The 18,492-nt window shown below is 42.3% G+C and overlaps 1 protein-coding gene across 2 annotated transcripts in view; it reads left to right on the top strand.

Annotated features, from left to right (window-relative positions):
- The first annotated feature begins 1,059 nt into the window (after positions 1-1,059).
- The window catches only part of LOC121573723 (oligophrenin-1), a 42,311-nt gene continuing 24,878 nt past the window's right edge, over positions 1,060-18,492 (top strand). For both annotated transcript variants that reach the window (XM_041885916.2, XM_041885914.2), the window contains exons 1-3: positions 1,060-1,570; positions 12,574-12,669; positions 14,917-14,978. In XM_041885916.2, coding sequence (XP_041741850.1) covers positions 1,417-1,570; positions 12,574-12,669; positions 14,917-14,978 — 312 coding nt within the window. In that variant the 5' untranslated portion in view covers positions 1,060-1,416. The remainder of the gene's footprint in view (positions 1,571-12,573; positions 12,670-14,916; positions 14,979-18,492) is intronic.

Raw genomic sequence — 18,492 nt, 5'->3', positions numbered from 1 at the left:
CCTTATTAGGCGATGTCAGAGGTCAGCATGTGAGAGAAGTTGGAGCTCAGGGATGAAAGAGGAGTTTCTAATTACCAGTTGGAAGAGCGTTCAAGTGGATTTTTCCAAGTCATATATTTTTACCACTTACATGCTGACCACACCGCTCGCGTTACGTGTGCGAGCGTTGCAAAATAAATTGACACATACATGTTGTTCAGTCATTGCATCCAAACTGCTCGCGCGCGTCAACGAGCGTCTGCTTAGCCAGGCACTAAAATAGAACTTGGTTCTATTTGTGATGCTTGATGCGCTGCAAGTCCCGCCTCTCCCATCTCCTCATTGGTTTTTAGGAGCATATACCCACACTGGTGATTGAAAGATTAACTGAGGCCCACACTCCAGTCCAGTTGGTGGTGGTAATGCACCTTAAAGATGGTTGCCAACCGCCATATAAAGTCCAAAGAAGAAGAAGAAGAAGAAGACCGAAGGAGGAGAGATTACTAGAAACTAACTCTGTTTACCCTTTTATCTGTGGAATAATTGTCGGAGTAGAGGACCTTGTGCATTTCAGGTAAATAACAACCCAATGTTTATATCCCAGGACAAATTAGCTATCAACAGCAAGCTAACTAGCTAAATTGCCATGAATGTTTAATACTTTTCGAACTGTCCCCAAATTAATATAGTTGTTTCAGAGTTTGTTTTGATATTTCAACCTGCCTGTCCTGATCGCGTCTGGTGTGGATGGACAAAATATACATGCGCGCGACCGGTCTAGTCAGCATGTTATGAACACAGCATACTAGCAAATTATGGGAAGTTTGACTATGCATTGCCCTGTTCAAGAGCATGGGCGTTGGGCATTATTATCGTTGAAGTGGTTCAGAGAACAAAAAAGTATATTGTCTTGACTTGTCAAGTTGACACGAAGTAAGCACAAATTAAGAGACAAAAGCAGTCAAATATGACAATGTATTAACAATTCTAAAATTTTATATAATCAAAATCGTGCATCTGGAAAATATTTTTTTCTGTAGCTGTCCCTTTAAGAATTATACTATGGGTGTGAAAGGAGGATGTGCTTGGTGAACCCGCTTTTCGCAAGTCACTCTTTTAGCCCCCGCAAAAAGGAAAAAGTATCCAAAGGGAAGATACATTTATGATATGTAAAAAAAGGAACCAGATATACTCGAAGATACATTGTAACAAGAATCACCCAACATTGTTTACCTGATGAATGAATGCATCAAGAATCTCTCTTCAAGAATTACTGCGTTTCACGGGTCCGGTTCGACTGCATAAATTTTTACTGGAGCGGGCTAACCAAATCTCAACGTGGAAAATGGATCAACAATGTTCTGCAATATGATGCTTTAATTCGAAGACTTCTCATTCCAACATCTAGGCTGCTGCACAGCATTAAAACAATTAGTAATGGGGCATCCTCCCCTTGAGTTCAGCGACTGCTATGGGGACAGTCCGGATTTTAGAGAAAGACTAAAATGCTATGAATTAGAATTGGAAAGAACAAGCAAATTTCTCAAAGATGTAATCAAAGATGGCAACAGTGTAATCAATGCAATCAAGGGTAAGCTTCTTCTCTCTTTTTCTTCCCTTTTAAATGTTTTACTTTCTAGGCTGTTTGTGGGCTCACGAGACATAGCCTACCCACTGTTTGTAGGAGAGGAACCTCATTGCTGGGCAATTGTTTCCAAAACAAAGCCTGCCTGATGCTTTCACTTGACCACTAGATACTCTGATTAGATATGGTGAGGCAGAGCCTGACAGATGGAAAGAATCTACTCTTCAGCCAATGGAATGATGCACACTGAGCAGTGGTGTGAAAAGGGGAGAGGGCTGGCCCTCTCCAAATTAAACACATCTGACCCCCTTGCATCTGTTGTCCTGATGGATTCCTGTAAAAAAATACATGAGTGAACGGATCCATAAACATTCAATGGAAAAACATTTTCAATGCATTGTATGTGCCAAATAGTGACTGCACTGGTATTGATTATGGTTCATCATTTGGCAAGCAGCTGAATAACAAGCACACAATTTCAACCAATTTATCAGCCTAACGTTGTACTTTTCTTGATAAGAAATGAGTGGATCACAGTGGGCTGTGAGAGCAAACTATTAATTATGTAACCGACTTAACATGTCAAAAACATGACTTGATAGACAGATGACCTGATAGACAGACAACCTACAGCTACATTGTAAATTAACTCTGATGAACTCCTGTATGTATGACTCATCCCATGCTGACTTCCGCATGTGACACCAGCACCTTCTATACTATGCTTCATAAAGTCAGTCCAAATCCACAGAGCAATGATGGTGGATAGCCTATGGAGTCAAGATCAGGCATCCAGGAACCATTTAGAGGCTTTCCTATGTAGGTAGGCATAAATGTTTCAATCATAGAAAAATATGATCTTATGTTTGCAGCACAGTCTATAACCACACCCAAACCACGTGCTAAGCAAGCATAAGTAAACAATGGAAGGCCTCAGTGATTCCTTATTATACACAACATGAACCTGTAGCATACAATATAACCATGTTTTTGTCTCTTTTCCTTCCTGTTTTCTTCTCCACCAAAACCAATGCCATATGATATTCTACTCTACATATAAAGAGAGAATGCTGCCTTTGCAGATCATAAGGACCAGTGTGTTTACCCTTGTGTTTACAGAATCTTGGTTGATGCCTTTTGCACTGTTGGAGTTGATCTTACTTAGGCTACTGAAAGCTAACCTCAGTATTTCACCAAAGTACCACTGTGCTAATCCCAAACGTCAGCTCTTGGACGTTCTCCATGAGTACCACTGCCTCTGTTGGTATAGGACCAAATGACTGGAACAGTATTTGCATTGTTTGACCCACAGAGATTCCATTCCGTAGCCCAATTCACCAATGTCAAGCTTTTTATCTCGAAAACAGAAACTGCCATTGTAAAGAGAGATGAAGTGCTGAGTAGAGGATATGTCACTTATTCAGTCTTGGTGATAACTGGAGGTCACTTGAAGAGTGTTCGTTGTCAACAGGTATAAAGGATTGGGCTGAAATAAGACCCCCCCCCCCCCCAATTATATACTGTGTTATCATAAGTCATCGGCCTAACACCCATCTGGGTGCAAACACAAATCCATAGTGATTCCTCCAGGATTTCTTTTAGCAGCAGTTGTAAAGTTAGCTTGGGGGGGTCTACACATTTGCCATGGGGCGGAGAGACATTTTTACAATTTTCAAAGCTCATTTCCTGCAATTCCACACATTTTGCCATGGCTTATGCTGTGTTCTTATTCTATCTGAGTGACTCAAACATTATAGCAAAATCAGTGGGGGCCCCATGCCATGCCATATTTTAGATTCTTCCTGACTGTCTAGTTAGTTCTCAAATATATATATATTTTCATACTTTATATCTGGTTTTAGTAATTTAAGTTTACACTGAAAACGTTTTACCATCCCGAAAAGTATTTTCTACCCCCAAAAAAAAAAAGATAATATTTTTTTGAAGTGGCGTTAACGATGTAGCAGCAGCTACTGTAGGTACCGTTAGCTAGCGCTAGTTGGCTGTACCTGAGCCAAAACTCAGGTATTTTTCATCCTATAGCTTGTTCTCTATTTTTTTTGTTTTCAAATAGTGAGCCAAAACGTTTTCAGCACTTTTATTTACCTGTCTGATCAAAACTTGTTTTCTCATGCTCTCTCTTGTCTCTCTGACGCAGACATATGCTGAGCAATAAATCAAATCAAATCAAATGTTATTTGTCACATACACGTGTTTAACAGATGTTATTGCGGGTGTAGCGAAATGCTTGTGCTTCTAGCTCCGTGCAGTAATATTTCACAACATATACCCAATACACACATCTATGTAAGGAATGGAATTAAGAAAATATACATATATGGACGAGCGATGTCAGAGCGGCATGGACTAAGATACAGTAGAATATTATAGATCCAGTGCCTTGCAAAAGTATTCATCCCCCTTGGCGTTTTCCCCTATTTTGTAGCATTACAACCTGTAATTTAAATGGATTTTTATTTGGATTTCATGTAATGGACATATACAAAATAGTCCAAATTGGTGAAGTGAAATCAAAATTACTTTTTTCAAAAAATTCTAAAAAATTAATAACGGAAAAGTAGTGCGTGCATATGTATTTACCCCCTTTGCTATGAAGCCCCTAAATAAGATCTGGGGCAACCAATTACCTTCAGAAGTCACATAAGTAGTTAAATAAAGTCCACCTGTGTGCAATCTAAGTGTCACATGATCTCAGTATATATACACCTGTTCTGAAATGCCCCAGAGTCTGCAACACCACTAAGCAAGGGTCACCACCAAGCAAGTGGCACCATGAAGACCAAGGAGCTCTCCAAACAGGTCAGGGGCAAAGTTGTGGGGAAGTACAGATCAGGGTTGGGTTATAAAAAAATATCAGAAACTTTGAACATCCCACGGAGCACCATTAAATCAATTATTAAAATAATTGAAAGAATATGGCACCACAACAAACCTGCCAAGAGAGGGCCACCCACCAAAACTCACGGACAAGGCAAGGAGGGCACTAATCAGAGAGGCTACAAAGAAAACAAAGATAACCCGGAAGGAGCTGCAAAGCTCCACAGCAGAGATTGTAGTACAGTGGGGAAAAAAAATATTTAGTCAGCCACCAATTATGCAAGTTCTCCCACTTAAAAAGATGAGAGAGGCCTGTAATTTTCATCATAGGTACACGTCAACTATGACAGACAAAATGAGGGAAAAAAATCCAGAAAATCACATTGTAGGATTTTTTATGAATTTATTTGCAAATTATGGTGGAAAATAAGTATTTGGTCAATAACAAAAGTTTCTCAATACTTTGTTATATACCCTTTGTTGGCAATGACACAGGTCAAACGTTTTCTGTAAGTCTTCACAAGGTTTTCACACACTGTTGCTGGTATTCTGGCCCATTCCTCCATGCAGATCTCCTCTAGAGCAGTGATGTTTTGGGGCTGTCGCTGGGCAACACGGACTTTCAACTCCCTCCAAAGATTTTCTATGGGGTTGAGATCTGGAGACTGGCTAGGCCACTCCAGGACCTTGAAATACTTCTTACGAAGCCACTCCTTCATTGCCTGGGCGGTGTGTTTGGGATCATTGTCATGCTGAAAGACCCAGCCACGTTTCATCTTCAATGCCCTTGCTGATGGAAGGAGGTTTTCACTCAAAATCTCACGATACATGGCCCCATTCATTCTTTCCTTTACATGGATCAGTCGTCCTGGTCCCTTTGCAGAAAAACAGCCCCAAAGCATGATGTTTCCACCCCCATGCTTCACAGTAGGTATGGTGTTCTTTGGATGCAACTCAGCATTCTTTGTCCTCCAAACACGACGAGTTGAGTTTTTACCAAAAAGTTCTATTTTGGTTTCATCTGACCATATGACATTCTCCCAATCCTCTTCTGGATCATCCAAATGCACTCTAGCAAACTTCAGATGGGCCTGGACATGTACTGGCTTAAGCAGGGGGACACGTCTGGCACTGCAGGATTTGAGTCCCTGGCGGCGTAGTGTGTTACTGATGGTAGGCTTTGTTACTTTGGTCCCAGCTCTCTGCAGGTCATTCACTAGGTCCCCCCGTGTGGTTCTGGGATTTTTGCTCACCGTTCTTGTGATCATTTTGACCCCACGGGGTGAGATCTTGCGTGGAGCCCCAGATCGAGGGAGATTATCAGTGGTCTTGTATGTCTTCCATTTCCTAATAATTGCTCCCACAGTTGATTTCTTCAAACCAAGCTACTTCAAAAAATCCTACAATGTGGTTTTCTGGATTTTTCTTTTTCAATTTGTCTGTCATAGTTGACGTGTACCTATGATGAAAATTACAGGCCTCTCTCATCTTTTTAAGTGGGAGAACTTGCACAATTGGTGGCTGACTAAATACTTTTTTTCCCCACTGCATCTGTCCATAGGACCACTTCAAGCCGTACACGCCACAGAGCTGGGCTTTACGGATGAGTGGCCAGAAAAAAGCCATTGCTTAAAGAAAAAAACAACACAGGTTTGGTGTTCGCCAAAAGGCATGTGGGAGACTCCCCAAACATATGGAAGAAGGTACTCTGGTCAGATGAGATTAAAATTGAGCTTTTTGGCCATCAAGGAAAACGCTATGTCTGGCACAAACCCAACACCTCTCATCACCCCGAGAACACCATCCCCACAGTGAAGCATGGTGGTGGCAGCATCATACTGTGGGGATGTTTTTCATCGGCATGGACTGGGAAATGATGGATGGCGCTAAATACAGGGACATTCTTGAGGGAAACCTGTTTCAGTCTTCCAGAGATTTGAGACTGGGACGGAGGTTCACCTTCCAGTAGGACAATGACCATAAGCATACTGCTAAAGCAACACTTGAGTGGTTTAAGGGGAAACATTTAAATGTCTTGGAATGGCCTAGTCAAAACCCAGATCTCAATCCAATTATGCACACTCAAGTCTCTGTTTTTCTGTCTTATTTGAAAAATATATTTTGCATCTTTTAAAGTGGTAGGCATTCAGACCCTTTGCTATGAGACTCAAAATTGAGCTCAGGTCCATCCTGTTTCCATTGATCATCCTTGAGATGTTTCTACAACTTCATTGGAGTCCACCTGTGGTAAATTCAATTGATTGGACATGATTTGGAAAGGCACACACCTGTCTATATAAGGTCCTACAGTTGACAGTTAATGTCAGAGGAAAAACCAGGCCATTAGGTCGAAGGAATTGTCCATAGAGCTCCGAGACAGGATTGTGTCGAGGCACAGATCTGGGGAAGGGTACCAAAAAATATCTGCAGCATTGATGGTCCCCAAGAACACAGTGGCCTCCATCATTCTTAAATGGAAGTTTATTACCTCCAAGGCTCTTCCTAGAGCTGGCCGCCTGGCCAAACTGAGCAATCGGGGGAGAAGGGCCTTGGTCAGAGAGGTGACCAAGAACCCGACTTCACTCTGACAGAGCTCTAGAGTTCCTCTGTGGAGATGGGAGAACCTTCCAGAAGGACAACAATCTCTGCAGCACTCCACCAATCAGGCCTTTATGGTAGAGTGGCCAGAGGGAAGCCACTCCTCAGTAAAAGGCACATGACAGCCCGCTTGGAGTTTGCCAAAAGACTCTCAGACCATGTGAAACAAGATTCTCTGGTCTGATGAAACCAAGATTGAACTCTTTGGCCTGAATGCCAAGCGTCACGTGTGGAGGAAACCTGGCACCATCCCAGCGGTGAAGCATGGGGGTGGCAGCATCATGCTGTGGGGATGTTTTTCAGCGGAAGGGACTGGGAGACTAGTCAGGATCGAGGGAAAGATGAACAGAGCAAAGTACAGAGAGATCCTTGATGAAAACCTGCTCCAGAGCGCCAAAACAACGTAGGAGTGGCTTCGGGACAAGTCTTTGAATGTCCTTGAGTTGCCCAGCCAGAGCCCGGACTTGAACCTGATCAAACATCTCTGGAGAAACCTGAAAATAGCTGTGCAGCGACGCTCCCCATCCAACCTGACAGAGCTTGAGAGGATCTACAGAGAAGAATGTGAGGAACTCCCCAAATACAGGTGTGCCAAGCTTGTAGCGTCACTCCCAGGAAGACTCGAGGCTGAAATCGCTGCCAAAGGTGCTTCATCAAACTACTGAGGAAATGGTCTGAATACTTATGTAAATGTGATATTTCAGTTTAGTAATTTTATTTTGTAGCAACATTTTCTGAAAACCTGGTTTTGCTTTGTCATTATGGGGTATTGTGTATAGATTGATGGAATAAAACAATTAAATCAATTTTAGTATAAGGCAGTAACGTAACAAAATGTGGAAAATGTCAAAGGGTCTGAATACTTTCTGAATGCACTGTAGATGTCCTGGATGGCAGGGAGCTCGTCCCCAGTGATGTACTGGGCTGTCCGCACCACCCTCTGTAGCGCCATGCTATCGAGGGCGGTGCTATTGCCATACCAGGCAATGCTGCAGCTAGTTAAGATGCTCTATGGTACAGCTGTAGAACTCTTTGACGATTTGAGGGCCCATGCCAAACTATTTCAACCTGAGGGGGAAGAAACGCTGTCGCGCCTTCTTCAGGTCCGTGCACGTGTGGACTGTGCGTGTGTGTGTTTGGACCATTTTAAGTCTTTAGTGATTTGGACACAGGAACTTGAAGACCTGCTCCACTGCAGCCCTGTGTAACAGTATTGCTTCCGTCCCTCTCCTCGCCCCAACCTGGACTTGAACCAGGAACCCTCTGCACATGTCGACAACAGTCACCCTCAAAGCATCGTTACCTATCGCTCCACAAAAGCTGCAGTCCTTGCAGAGCAAGGGAAACAATTACTTCAAGGTCTCAGAGCGAGTGACTTCACCGATTCAAATGCTGCTAGTGCGCACCGCTAACTAGCCATCCATTTCATACCGGTTTCACTAGTCTGTCTGATATCTTGGGCCTCCTCATTGGCACACCCCTGAGGTGAAAATAATTTGACACGTCTCTTCTAATGTAATGTAAGAAAATATATCTGGCATCAGAACAGGAGACTGCAATGAAGCAGTGTAGCAATGTTCCTAACTCTGGGTCCAGCTGAGTAGGCTGAACCTAGAGCTGAGTTTGCCCTCAGCTCTTGTACTGTTTTATCTGGTTGATCTATGCCCCAACCTGAAGAACCATTCTAACCATTAGCATGTCCATGTCTTACTTGTCTGTATATTATACAACGGGTGGGTCTAATCTTGAAGGCTGAGTGGTTAAAACCGCATTCCAGCCGGTGTCTATTCCACAAGTAAATCTATGACATTAAAATGCCTATTTACTCTGTTCCATCTGACTGCGCAATCCACTGTCTCATCAGCCCAGCCAAGCAATTTATAAACTTGATCTCCACTATAAAAAGCATCTAGACATTATCTCACATTTCTTTTAGACTAACATTTTTGTTTTCAACAGCTGAGATTTGTATAAACCTTGCTGTCTGTCTCTCCGACATTTGCAACATTGTTTCAATATTCAAATTCAATCTCAAGCTGTTCCATAGTAATGAATGTGTCGTGAGTTGGGACAAGACACAGGCAGGCAGCGTTTCTCAGCCAGTCGAAATCATTAATCAGCTGGCATCATTTTTATGGATATATAAAAAGAAATGTAAGTTGAAAAAAGGTCAAACTAAATGAAGTGGAGCTAGTTTGCAGTTTTTCCAGCTTCAGTTTGAAGTGATTGTGTTAGCTGTGTTGTTGGCTAGCTCTTCTGAACAACAGTGTCCTGACAAGTGAGCAAATGTTCTATGCCAGGTGAAATCACTTCTCATTAGCTCATTGTTATTGATGTATCCAAATAAATGTCACTAGAAAACAGTTTAAACAAATGCAAATACAGCTACTTTGCTGTTATTCTGGCTGCACTTTTTTGACATGGCTGTATGTTAGCCGTAGTTGGCTAGCTAGCAAGCAAGGGATAAGAACGTTGCCAGCCAGTATGGCAATGAAACTGTCACGGATTCAGCCGAGGCTGCCCCTCCTCCTTGCTCGGGCAGGCTTCGGCGTTCGTCGTCACCGGAGTACTAGCTGCTACCGATCCATGTATCTATGTTCGACTTGTTTTGTCTTTATTATGTACACCTGTTTCCCATTATGTAGTGATGTCTTCCCTATTTAACCCTCTGTCTCACACTGTGTGTTGTGTGTGTTTGTTCATGTTTCGGCTGTCGTTAGTGTGCGGGTTTGTTCCCTCCCTGCGTGGAGGTTGTTGTTCTTTCTTTTACCTTCGAGTAAAGTATGCCTTCTGATTTAGCTCTGTGTCCTGCGCCTGACTTCGCCTACCGCATTACACTGACACCCTGACAGGAACATTTAGAACGAACGACTGGGTCGCGTCCATAAATACAGAACAAAAAGACTGAACGACTGGGTTGCGTCTCTGGCAACCGAACCGATCGAACGAATGACCAGCCGGCTTGGGTAGCAACCCTAGATTTGTTTCGGGACTGTATCCTGTGGAAGGATGAAATAGTATGAATAAATTCATCAAAATAAAGTTTTTAATGAAAATATGTCAGTCATTATTTGAATATGTTGGTAACCTGTTGTATAAAAGTCATAATGCCCTTGAAGCCGGTGTTGAGGATATATTGGCACGGTTTGACGGCCCTCGAGTTCTTCTCGTGCCTAACAACACCCGTGCCAATATATCCTCCAAACACCAGCTTCTCTGACATTATCACTTAATTAATTCTAAATCTTACAGTAATGACTGTCTTCACTCATTAGAGCGCTTGAAAGAGGACTGTAACGTAGGGTTGGGCGGTATCCAGATTTTCGTACCGTTTCTGTACCATACGGTATTACCGAATGTGCACACGAGCGCTATAAAAAATTAACAATTTAGGCAACAGGACTCTTGATTCAGGAGGGGATTGAATGTCTCTGCTGTAACTAAGAAGCTTGATCTTGACACCTAGCCAATTAGCTACCATTTAGCAAATCGAATGCACAGCTGGTGCCCTGAGCTGGATATAATTTATTTGACACATCTTAGATTTCTTTAGTTATACTTAACTTGTAGTTATAAACAGGTATACGGTATAAACGGTATATCGCCCAAGCCTACTGTAACATAACATACAAGTATCACAAAATAAATAATTGTGACTCTGGATTACATAGGGATACAGTGAGGGAAAAAAGTATTTGATCCCCTGCTGATTTTGTACGTTTGCCCACTGACAAAGAAATGATCAGTCTATAATTTTAATAGTAGGTTTATTTGAACAGTGAGAGACAGAATAACAACAAAAAAATCCAGAAAAACACATGTCAAAAATGTTATAAATTGATTTGCATTTTAATGCATTTTTATCAGAAAGATATCTGGCTCCCAGGTGTCTTTTATACAGGTAACGAGCTGAGATTAGAGCACACTCTTAAAGGGAGTGCTCCTAATCTCAGCTTGTTACCTGTATAAAAGACACCTTTCCACAGAAGCAATCAATCAGATTCCAAACTCTCTACCATGGCCAAGACCAAAGAGCCCAAGACCAAAGAGCTTTCCAAGGATTTCAGGGACAAGATTGTAGACCTACACAAGGCTGGAATGGGCTACAAGACCATCGCCAAGCAGCTTGGTGAGAAGGTGAGAACAGTTGGTGCGATTTATTCGCAAATGGAAGAAACACAAAATAAATGTCAATCTCCCTCGGCCTGGGGCTCCATGCAAGATCTCACTTCGTGGAGTTGCAATGATCATGAGAACGGTGAGGAATCAGCCCAGAACTACACAGAAGGATCTTGTCAATGATCTCAAGGCAGCTGGGACCATAGTCACCAAGAAAACAATTGGTAACACACTACGCCGTGAAGGACTGTAATCCTGCAGCGCCCGCAAGGTCCCCCTGCTCAAGAAAGCAGATATACAGGCCCGTCTGAAGTTTGCCAATGAACATCTGAATGATTCAGAGGAGAACTGGGTGAAAGTGTTGTGGTCAGATGAGACCAAAATCAAGCTCTTTGGCATCAACTCAACTCGCCGTATTTGGAGGAGGAGGAATGCTGCCTATGACCCAAGAACACCATTCTCACCGTCAAACATGGAGGTGGAAACATTATGCTTTGGGGGTGTTTTTCTGCTAAGGGGACAGGACAACTTCACCGCATCAAAGGGACAATGGACGGGGCCATGTACTGTCAAATCTTGGGCGAGAACCTCCTTCCCTCAGCCAGGGCATTGAAAATGGGTCGTGGATGTGTATTCCAGCATGACAATGACCCAAAACACACGGCCAAGGCAACAAAGGAGTGGCTCAAGAATAAGCACATTAAGGTCCTGGAGTGGCCTAGCCAGTCTCCAGACCTTAATCCCATAGAAAATCTGTGGAGGGAGCTGAAGGTTCGAGTTACCAAACGTCAGGCTCGAAACATTAATGACTTGGAGAAGATCTGCAAAGAGGAGTGGGACAAAATACCTCCTGAGATATGTGCAAACCTGGTGGCCAACTACAAGAAACGTCTGACCTCTGTGATTGCCAACAAGGGTTTTGCCACCTAGTACTAAGTCATGTTTTGCAGAGGGGTTAAATACTTATTTCCCTCATTAAAATGCAAATCAATTTATAAAATTGACATGCATTTTTCTGTTTTTTTTTGTTGTTATTCTGTCTCTCACTGTTCAAATACACCTACCATTAAAATTATAGACTGATCATGTCTTTGTCAGTGGGCAAACATACAAAATCAGCAGGGGATCAAATACTTTTTTCCCTCACTGTATTTGTTTCCAACATTAGGGCTGTTTTCCTAAAGAAGTTAAATCCACTTCTTTGTTTCCTTGCCACGTTACTAACGAGTATCGCGATACTGGTATCGTCCCGGCCCTACCAAATACTGTGCTCATTTATATATGGCTGAACTGTTATAATAATACCAGTGCTATCACATTTAAGCCCAATATTTGGCAATCACCAAAATAACAATCACAGTTTAATTTATAAAGTCCTAATACATCCACTATATATTTGTTACCAAATTATGTAGATTGGGTTGATAATATGCAATGTATGTGTTTTTATTAAGGTTATTCTGTGGCAGTTCAGAAGTTCTCCCAGACACTCAACGTGTTCCAGTTCGACTTCATTGGTGATTCCCTGACAGATGACGAGATGAATATTGGTAAGTTCATATAGGGATATGATGTCAGACTAAGAGCCATATGGGATAATGTCTTAGTGTGGGGTGGAAAGCATGCAATACATTACCTTGTATGCAGTAAAAATCACATTATTGTGGGAGCACCTCCTCGAAGAGTATGAATTAGGTTGTTTGAGATGGTGTGAATCCGAAGCAACCTGCCTACACATTGTTTGAAGGACAATAGACCAACATACAGTGAGGGGAAAAAAGTATTTCATCCCCTGCTGATTTTGTACGTTTGCCCACTGACAAAGAAATGATCAGTCTATAATTTTAACGGTAGGTTTATTTGAACAGTGAGAGACAGAATAACAACAAAAAAATCCAGAAAAACGCATGTCAAAAATGTTATAAATTGATTTGCATTTTAATGAGGGAAATAAATATTTGACCCCCTCTCAATCAGAAAGATTTCTGGCTCCCAGGTGTCTTTTATACAGGTAACGAGCTGAGATTAGGAGCACACTCTTAAAGGGAGTGCTCCTAATCTCAGCTTGTTACCTCTATAAAAGACACCTGTCCACAGAAGCAATCAATCAATCAGATTCCAAACTCTCCACCATGGCCAAGACCAAAGAGCTCTCCAAGGATGTCAGGGACAAGATTGTAGACCTACACAAGGCTGGAATGGGCTACAAGACCATCGCCAAACAGCTTGGTGAGAAGGTGACAACAGTTGGTGCGATTATTCGCAAATGGAAGAAACAAAATAACTGTCAATCTCCCTCGGCCTGTGGCTCCATGCAAGATCTCACCTCGTGGAGTTGCAATGATCATGAGAACAGTGAGGAATCAGCCCAGAACTATACGGGAGGATCTTGTCAATGATCTCAAGGCAGCTGGGACCATAGTCACCAAGAAAACAATTGGTAAACACACTACGCCGTGAAGGACTGAAATCCTGCAGCGCCCGCAAGGTCCCCCTGCTCAAGAAAGCACATATACATGCCTGTCTGAAGTTTGCCAATGAACATCTGAATGATTCAGAGGAGAACTGGGTGAAAGTGTTGTGGTCAGATGAGACCAAAATGGAGCTCTTTGGCATCAACTCAACTCACCGTGTTTGGAGGAGGAATGCTGCCTATGACCCCAAGAACACCATCCCCATCGTGAAACATGGAGGTGGAAACATTATGCTTTGGGGGTGTTTTTCTGCTAAGGGGACAGGACAACTTCACTGCATCAAAGGGACGATGGACGGGGCCATGTACCGTCAAATCTTGGGTGAGAACCTCCTTCCCTCAGCCAGGGCATTGAAAATGGGTTGTGGATGGGTATTCCAGCATGACAATGACCCAAAACACACGGCCAAGGCAACAAAGGAGTGGCTCAAGAAGAAGCACATTAAGGTCCTGGAGTGGCCTAGCCAGTCTCCAGACCTTAATCCCATAGAACATTTGTAGAGGGAGCAGAAGGTTCGAGTTGCCAAACAGCCTCAAAACCTTAATGACTTGGAGAAGATCTGCAAAGAGGAGTGGGACAAAATCCCTCCTGATATAATGTGTGCAAACCTGGTGGCCAACTACAAGAAACGTCTGACCTCTGTGATTGCCAACAAGGGTTTTGCCAGCAAGTACTAAGTCATGTTTTGCAGAGGGGTCAAATACTTATTTCCCTCATTAAATGCAAATCAATTTATAACATTTTTGACATGTTTTTCTTGATTTTTTTGTTGTTATTCTGTCTCTCACTGTTCAAATAAACCTACCATTAAAATTATAGACTGATCATTTCTTTGTCAGTGGGCAAACGTACAAAATCAGCAGGGGATCAAATAATTTTTTCCCTCACTGTAGCTGCTGTAGGTCAAAGCTGTGTGCTGGAAAACCTTGGTGGGTGAAGTAGGCCGTGTGATGCTCACATTTCCTTTTTTTTTTCGACTTCAGACCTGCCTAGTTCTCACTTAAAATATAGTTTTGGAGTTTAATCCGTATATGGCTCTAGTCAGCCTTATTACTTTACCCCCTAGCATTGAGTCTGTGTGGCAACAGATGTATTGATGTTTCAGTGTAATTGATTTCATGGAATACGGATGTGAAACATTTTCATGTTGTGGCACACAATCTAATGCTATCCTGTATTGATTTCACATCCTCCCCTGTACAGTGCTATGAGCTTGTCATCTTCTAAGGACTTAATTTTTACCCCATTATCTCACTAAACATGGATAAATCAAGAACTCTCCCAAAGCCCTATGTAACATAATATCTTTATTTTTGTCCACAGCGGAATCTTTCCAGGAGTTTGCTGGTCTCCTACAGGAAGTGGAGGATGACCGGATGATGCTGGTGGGTTTTCAGCAGCACTTTTCAATACAACCAGAGGTGGAAATAAGAGAAACTGGAACTGGCTTCCTGGGCCCAGTTTTTCAAAAGATACCTGACCGGATTCCGGCAATCTGTTAGGATTAAATGTTAGAATTGGGTTTTTCAAAACTGAAAAATGAGTTTCTGATCCTCCATATAGGGATAAGGTTTTGGTAATCCAATCTGACCTTTTTCATAACTCAAAGATAGTGATTTGGATTGTTTTGATGTCGAAAATAAGGATTATCTTGATCCCACTGGAAGGGTGGATTTAAAAAGTTGAAAGGCACTACAACCAAGAAATGTCAATGTAACTAAAGGTTTAAATAATTTTCTTACATTTTCTTACATCTTACATAAAAAAATAACAGTCAGATCGATCTGATCCTGGATTGCAAAAAATAAGATTACAGAACCCGGATCATTCTGATCCAGATTAAAAAGTAGTGAAAGTCTAGGCCCTGGAGTGAACTCTGGGCTTTGTGCTATAGAAATAATTATGTCATGACACTGCATTATCAGTGTGCAGTGAAAAGCGGCAGATCCTGTTAGACTGGGCTTTCAGGAAGCTTTTAGGATGTTTTTAAACACAGCTTCTCTCTGATTACAGCTGATGCTCTTTTTGAGGGGAAGAAGAGCAACACCTGCTGGAGTGCAAGATAACTGACTATTTGTTTTATTTCTAGGCTTATAGTTTCTTGTTTCCCCTTTTCACACATTCTTATCATAACTTTGTAATGTAATGCATGATTTTTTTTGCCAAATGGTGAAATAAAATTGTATTTGTCACTTGCGCTCAATACAACGGGTGTAGACTTTACCGTGAAATGCTTGCTTACGAGCCCTTCCCAGCGATGCAGAGTTAAAAAATCAATATAAAAGAAAAATAGGAGTAAAATACACAAGAATGGAGCTATACCGAGAGTACCAGATCAATGTTTAGGGGTACGAGGTATTTGAGGAAGATATGTACATGAAGGCGGGGTAAAGTGACATCAGGATGGATAATAATAAGAGTAAAATAAAGAACAGGGTACCAGCAGCATATGATGAGTGTAAAACTGCGTATGTGTGTTGCCGTTGTGTGTGTATGTGAATGTGTGTGGGTTTTGTGTGCGAGTCAGTGTAGTATGTGAGGTGAGTGTGTGTGCATTCGGAAAGAATTAAGATCCCCTTCCCTTTCTCCACATTTTGTTACATTACAGCCTTATAATAAAATTGATTACATTTCGTTTTTTCCTCATCAATCTACACACAATACCCCATAATGACAAAGTGAAAACAGGTTTAGACATTTTTGCAAATGTATTAGAAATAAAAACAGATACCTTATTTACAAACAGTTGCATCCTGTTTCCATTGATCATCCTTGAGATGTTTCTACAACTTGATTGGAGTCCACCTGTGTTAAATTCAATTGATTGGGCATGATTTGGAAAGGCACACACCTGTCTATATAAGGTCCCACAGTTGACAGTGCATGTCAGAGCAAAAACCAAGCCATGTGGTCGAAGTAATTGTCCGTAGAGCTCCGAGACAGGAATGTGTCGAGGCACAGATCTGGGGAAGGGTACCAAAAAATGTCTGCAGCATTGAATGTCCCCAAGAACACAGTTGCCTCCATCATTCTTAAATGGAAGAAGTTTAGAACCACCATGACTCTTCCTAGAGCTGGCTGCCCGGCCAAACTGAGCAAACGGGGGCGAAGGGCCTTGGTCAGGGAGGTGACCAAGAAACCGATTGTCACTCTGACAGAGCTCTAGAGTTCCTCTGTGGAGATGGGAGAACCTTCCAGAAGGACAACCATCTCTACAGCACTCCACCAATCATGCTTTTATGATAGAGTGGCCAGACGGAAGCCACTCCTCAGTAAAAAGCATGACAGGTGCATTTTGGCAAACTCCAAGAGGGCTAACAAGATTCTCTGGTCTGATGAAATTAAGATTGAACTCTTTGGCCTGAATGCCAAGCGTCACATCGGGAGGAAACCTGGCACCATCCCTACGGTGAAGCATGGTGGTGGCAGCATCATACCGTGGGGATGTTTTTCAGTGGCAGGGACTGGGAGACTAGTCAGGATTAAGGGAAACATGAACAGAGCAAAGTACAGAGATCCTTGACGAAAACCTGCTCCAGAGCGTTCAGGACCTCATACTGGGGCGAAGGTTCACATTCCAACAGGAAAATGACCCTAAGCACACAGCCAAGAAAATGCAGGAGTGGCTTCAGGACAAGTCTCTGAATGTACTTCAGTTGTCCAGCCAGAGCCCGGACTTCAACCCAATAGAACATTTTACATTTTTCATTTTAGTCATTTAGCAGACGCTCTTATCCAGAACGACTTACAGTTAGTGAGTGCATACATTTTCATACTGGCCCCCCGTGGGAAACGAACCCACAACCCTGGCGTTGCAAGCACCATGCTCTACCAACTGAGCTACAGTCTCTGGAGAGACCTGAAAATAGCTGTGCAGCGACGCTCCCCATCCAACCTGACAGAGCTTGAGAGGATCTGCAGAGAAGAATGGGAGAAACTCCCCAAATACAGGTGTGCCAAGCTTGTAGCGTCATAACCAAGAAGACTCAAGGCTGTAATCGCTGCCAAAGGTGCTTCAACAAAGTACTGAGTAAAAGCTGTGAATACTTATGTAAATGTTATTTTTCAGTTTATTTTCAATACATTTGCTAAAATTCCTAAAAACCTGTTTTTGCTTTGTCATTATGGTGTGTTGTGTGTAGATTGAGGGGAAACAACTATTTAATCAATTTTAGAATAAGGCTGTAACGTAACAAAATGTAGAAAAAGTCAAGGGGTCTGAATACTTTCCGAATGCACATAGTCTTGTTAGTGTCCGTAGTCAGAGAAAGATATGGTCAGTGCAGATAGTCTCTGTAACCATTTAGTTAACTATTTATCAGTCTTGTCACTATTTAGCAGTCTTCTGGCTTGGGTGTAGAAGCTGTTTCTGGGCTTGTTGGTCCGAGAGCTGATGCTCCGGTACCGTTTGCTGGATGGTAGCAGAGTGAACAGTCTATGGCTTGAGAGGCTGGTGTCTTTGTACATTTTTCGGGCCTTCCTAATATAATAATAATAATATGCCATTTAGCAGACGCTTTTATCCAAAGCGACTTACAGTCATGTGTGCATACATTTTTACATATGGGTGGTCCCGGGGATCGAACCCACTACCATGGCGTTACAAGCGCCATACTCTACCAATTGAGCTACAGAGGACCACATTCCTCTGTAGTGTGTTGCGGTTGAGAGCTGTGCATTTGCCATACCAAGTGATAATGCAGCCAGTCAAGATGCTCTCGATGTTGCAGCTGTAGAACATTTTGGGCCCATCCCAAATCTTTTCAGCCAGAACATACAGTGCTCTCCGTAATTATTGGGACAGTGAAGCATTTTGTATTATTTTGGCTCTGTACTCCAGCACTTTTGTATTTGAATGACTATGAGGTTATAGTGCAGACCTGCCAGCTTTTAATTGTA

Source organism: Coregonus clupeaformis, chromosome 9 (genome assembly GCF_020615455.1).
Source record: "Coregonus clupeaformis isolate EN_2021a chromosome 9, ASM2061545v1, whole genome shotgun sequence".
NCBI lineage: Eukaryota > Metazoa > Chordata > Actinopteri > Salmoniformes > Salmonidae > Coregonus > Coregonus clupeaformis.
This window is presented reverse-complemented; position numbering and strand designations above follow the sequence as displayed.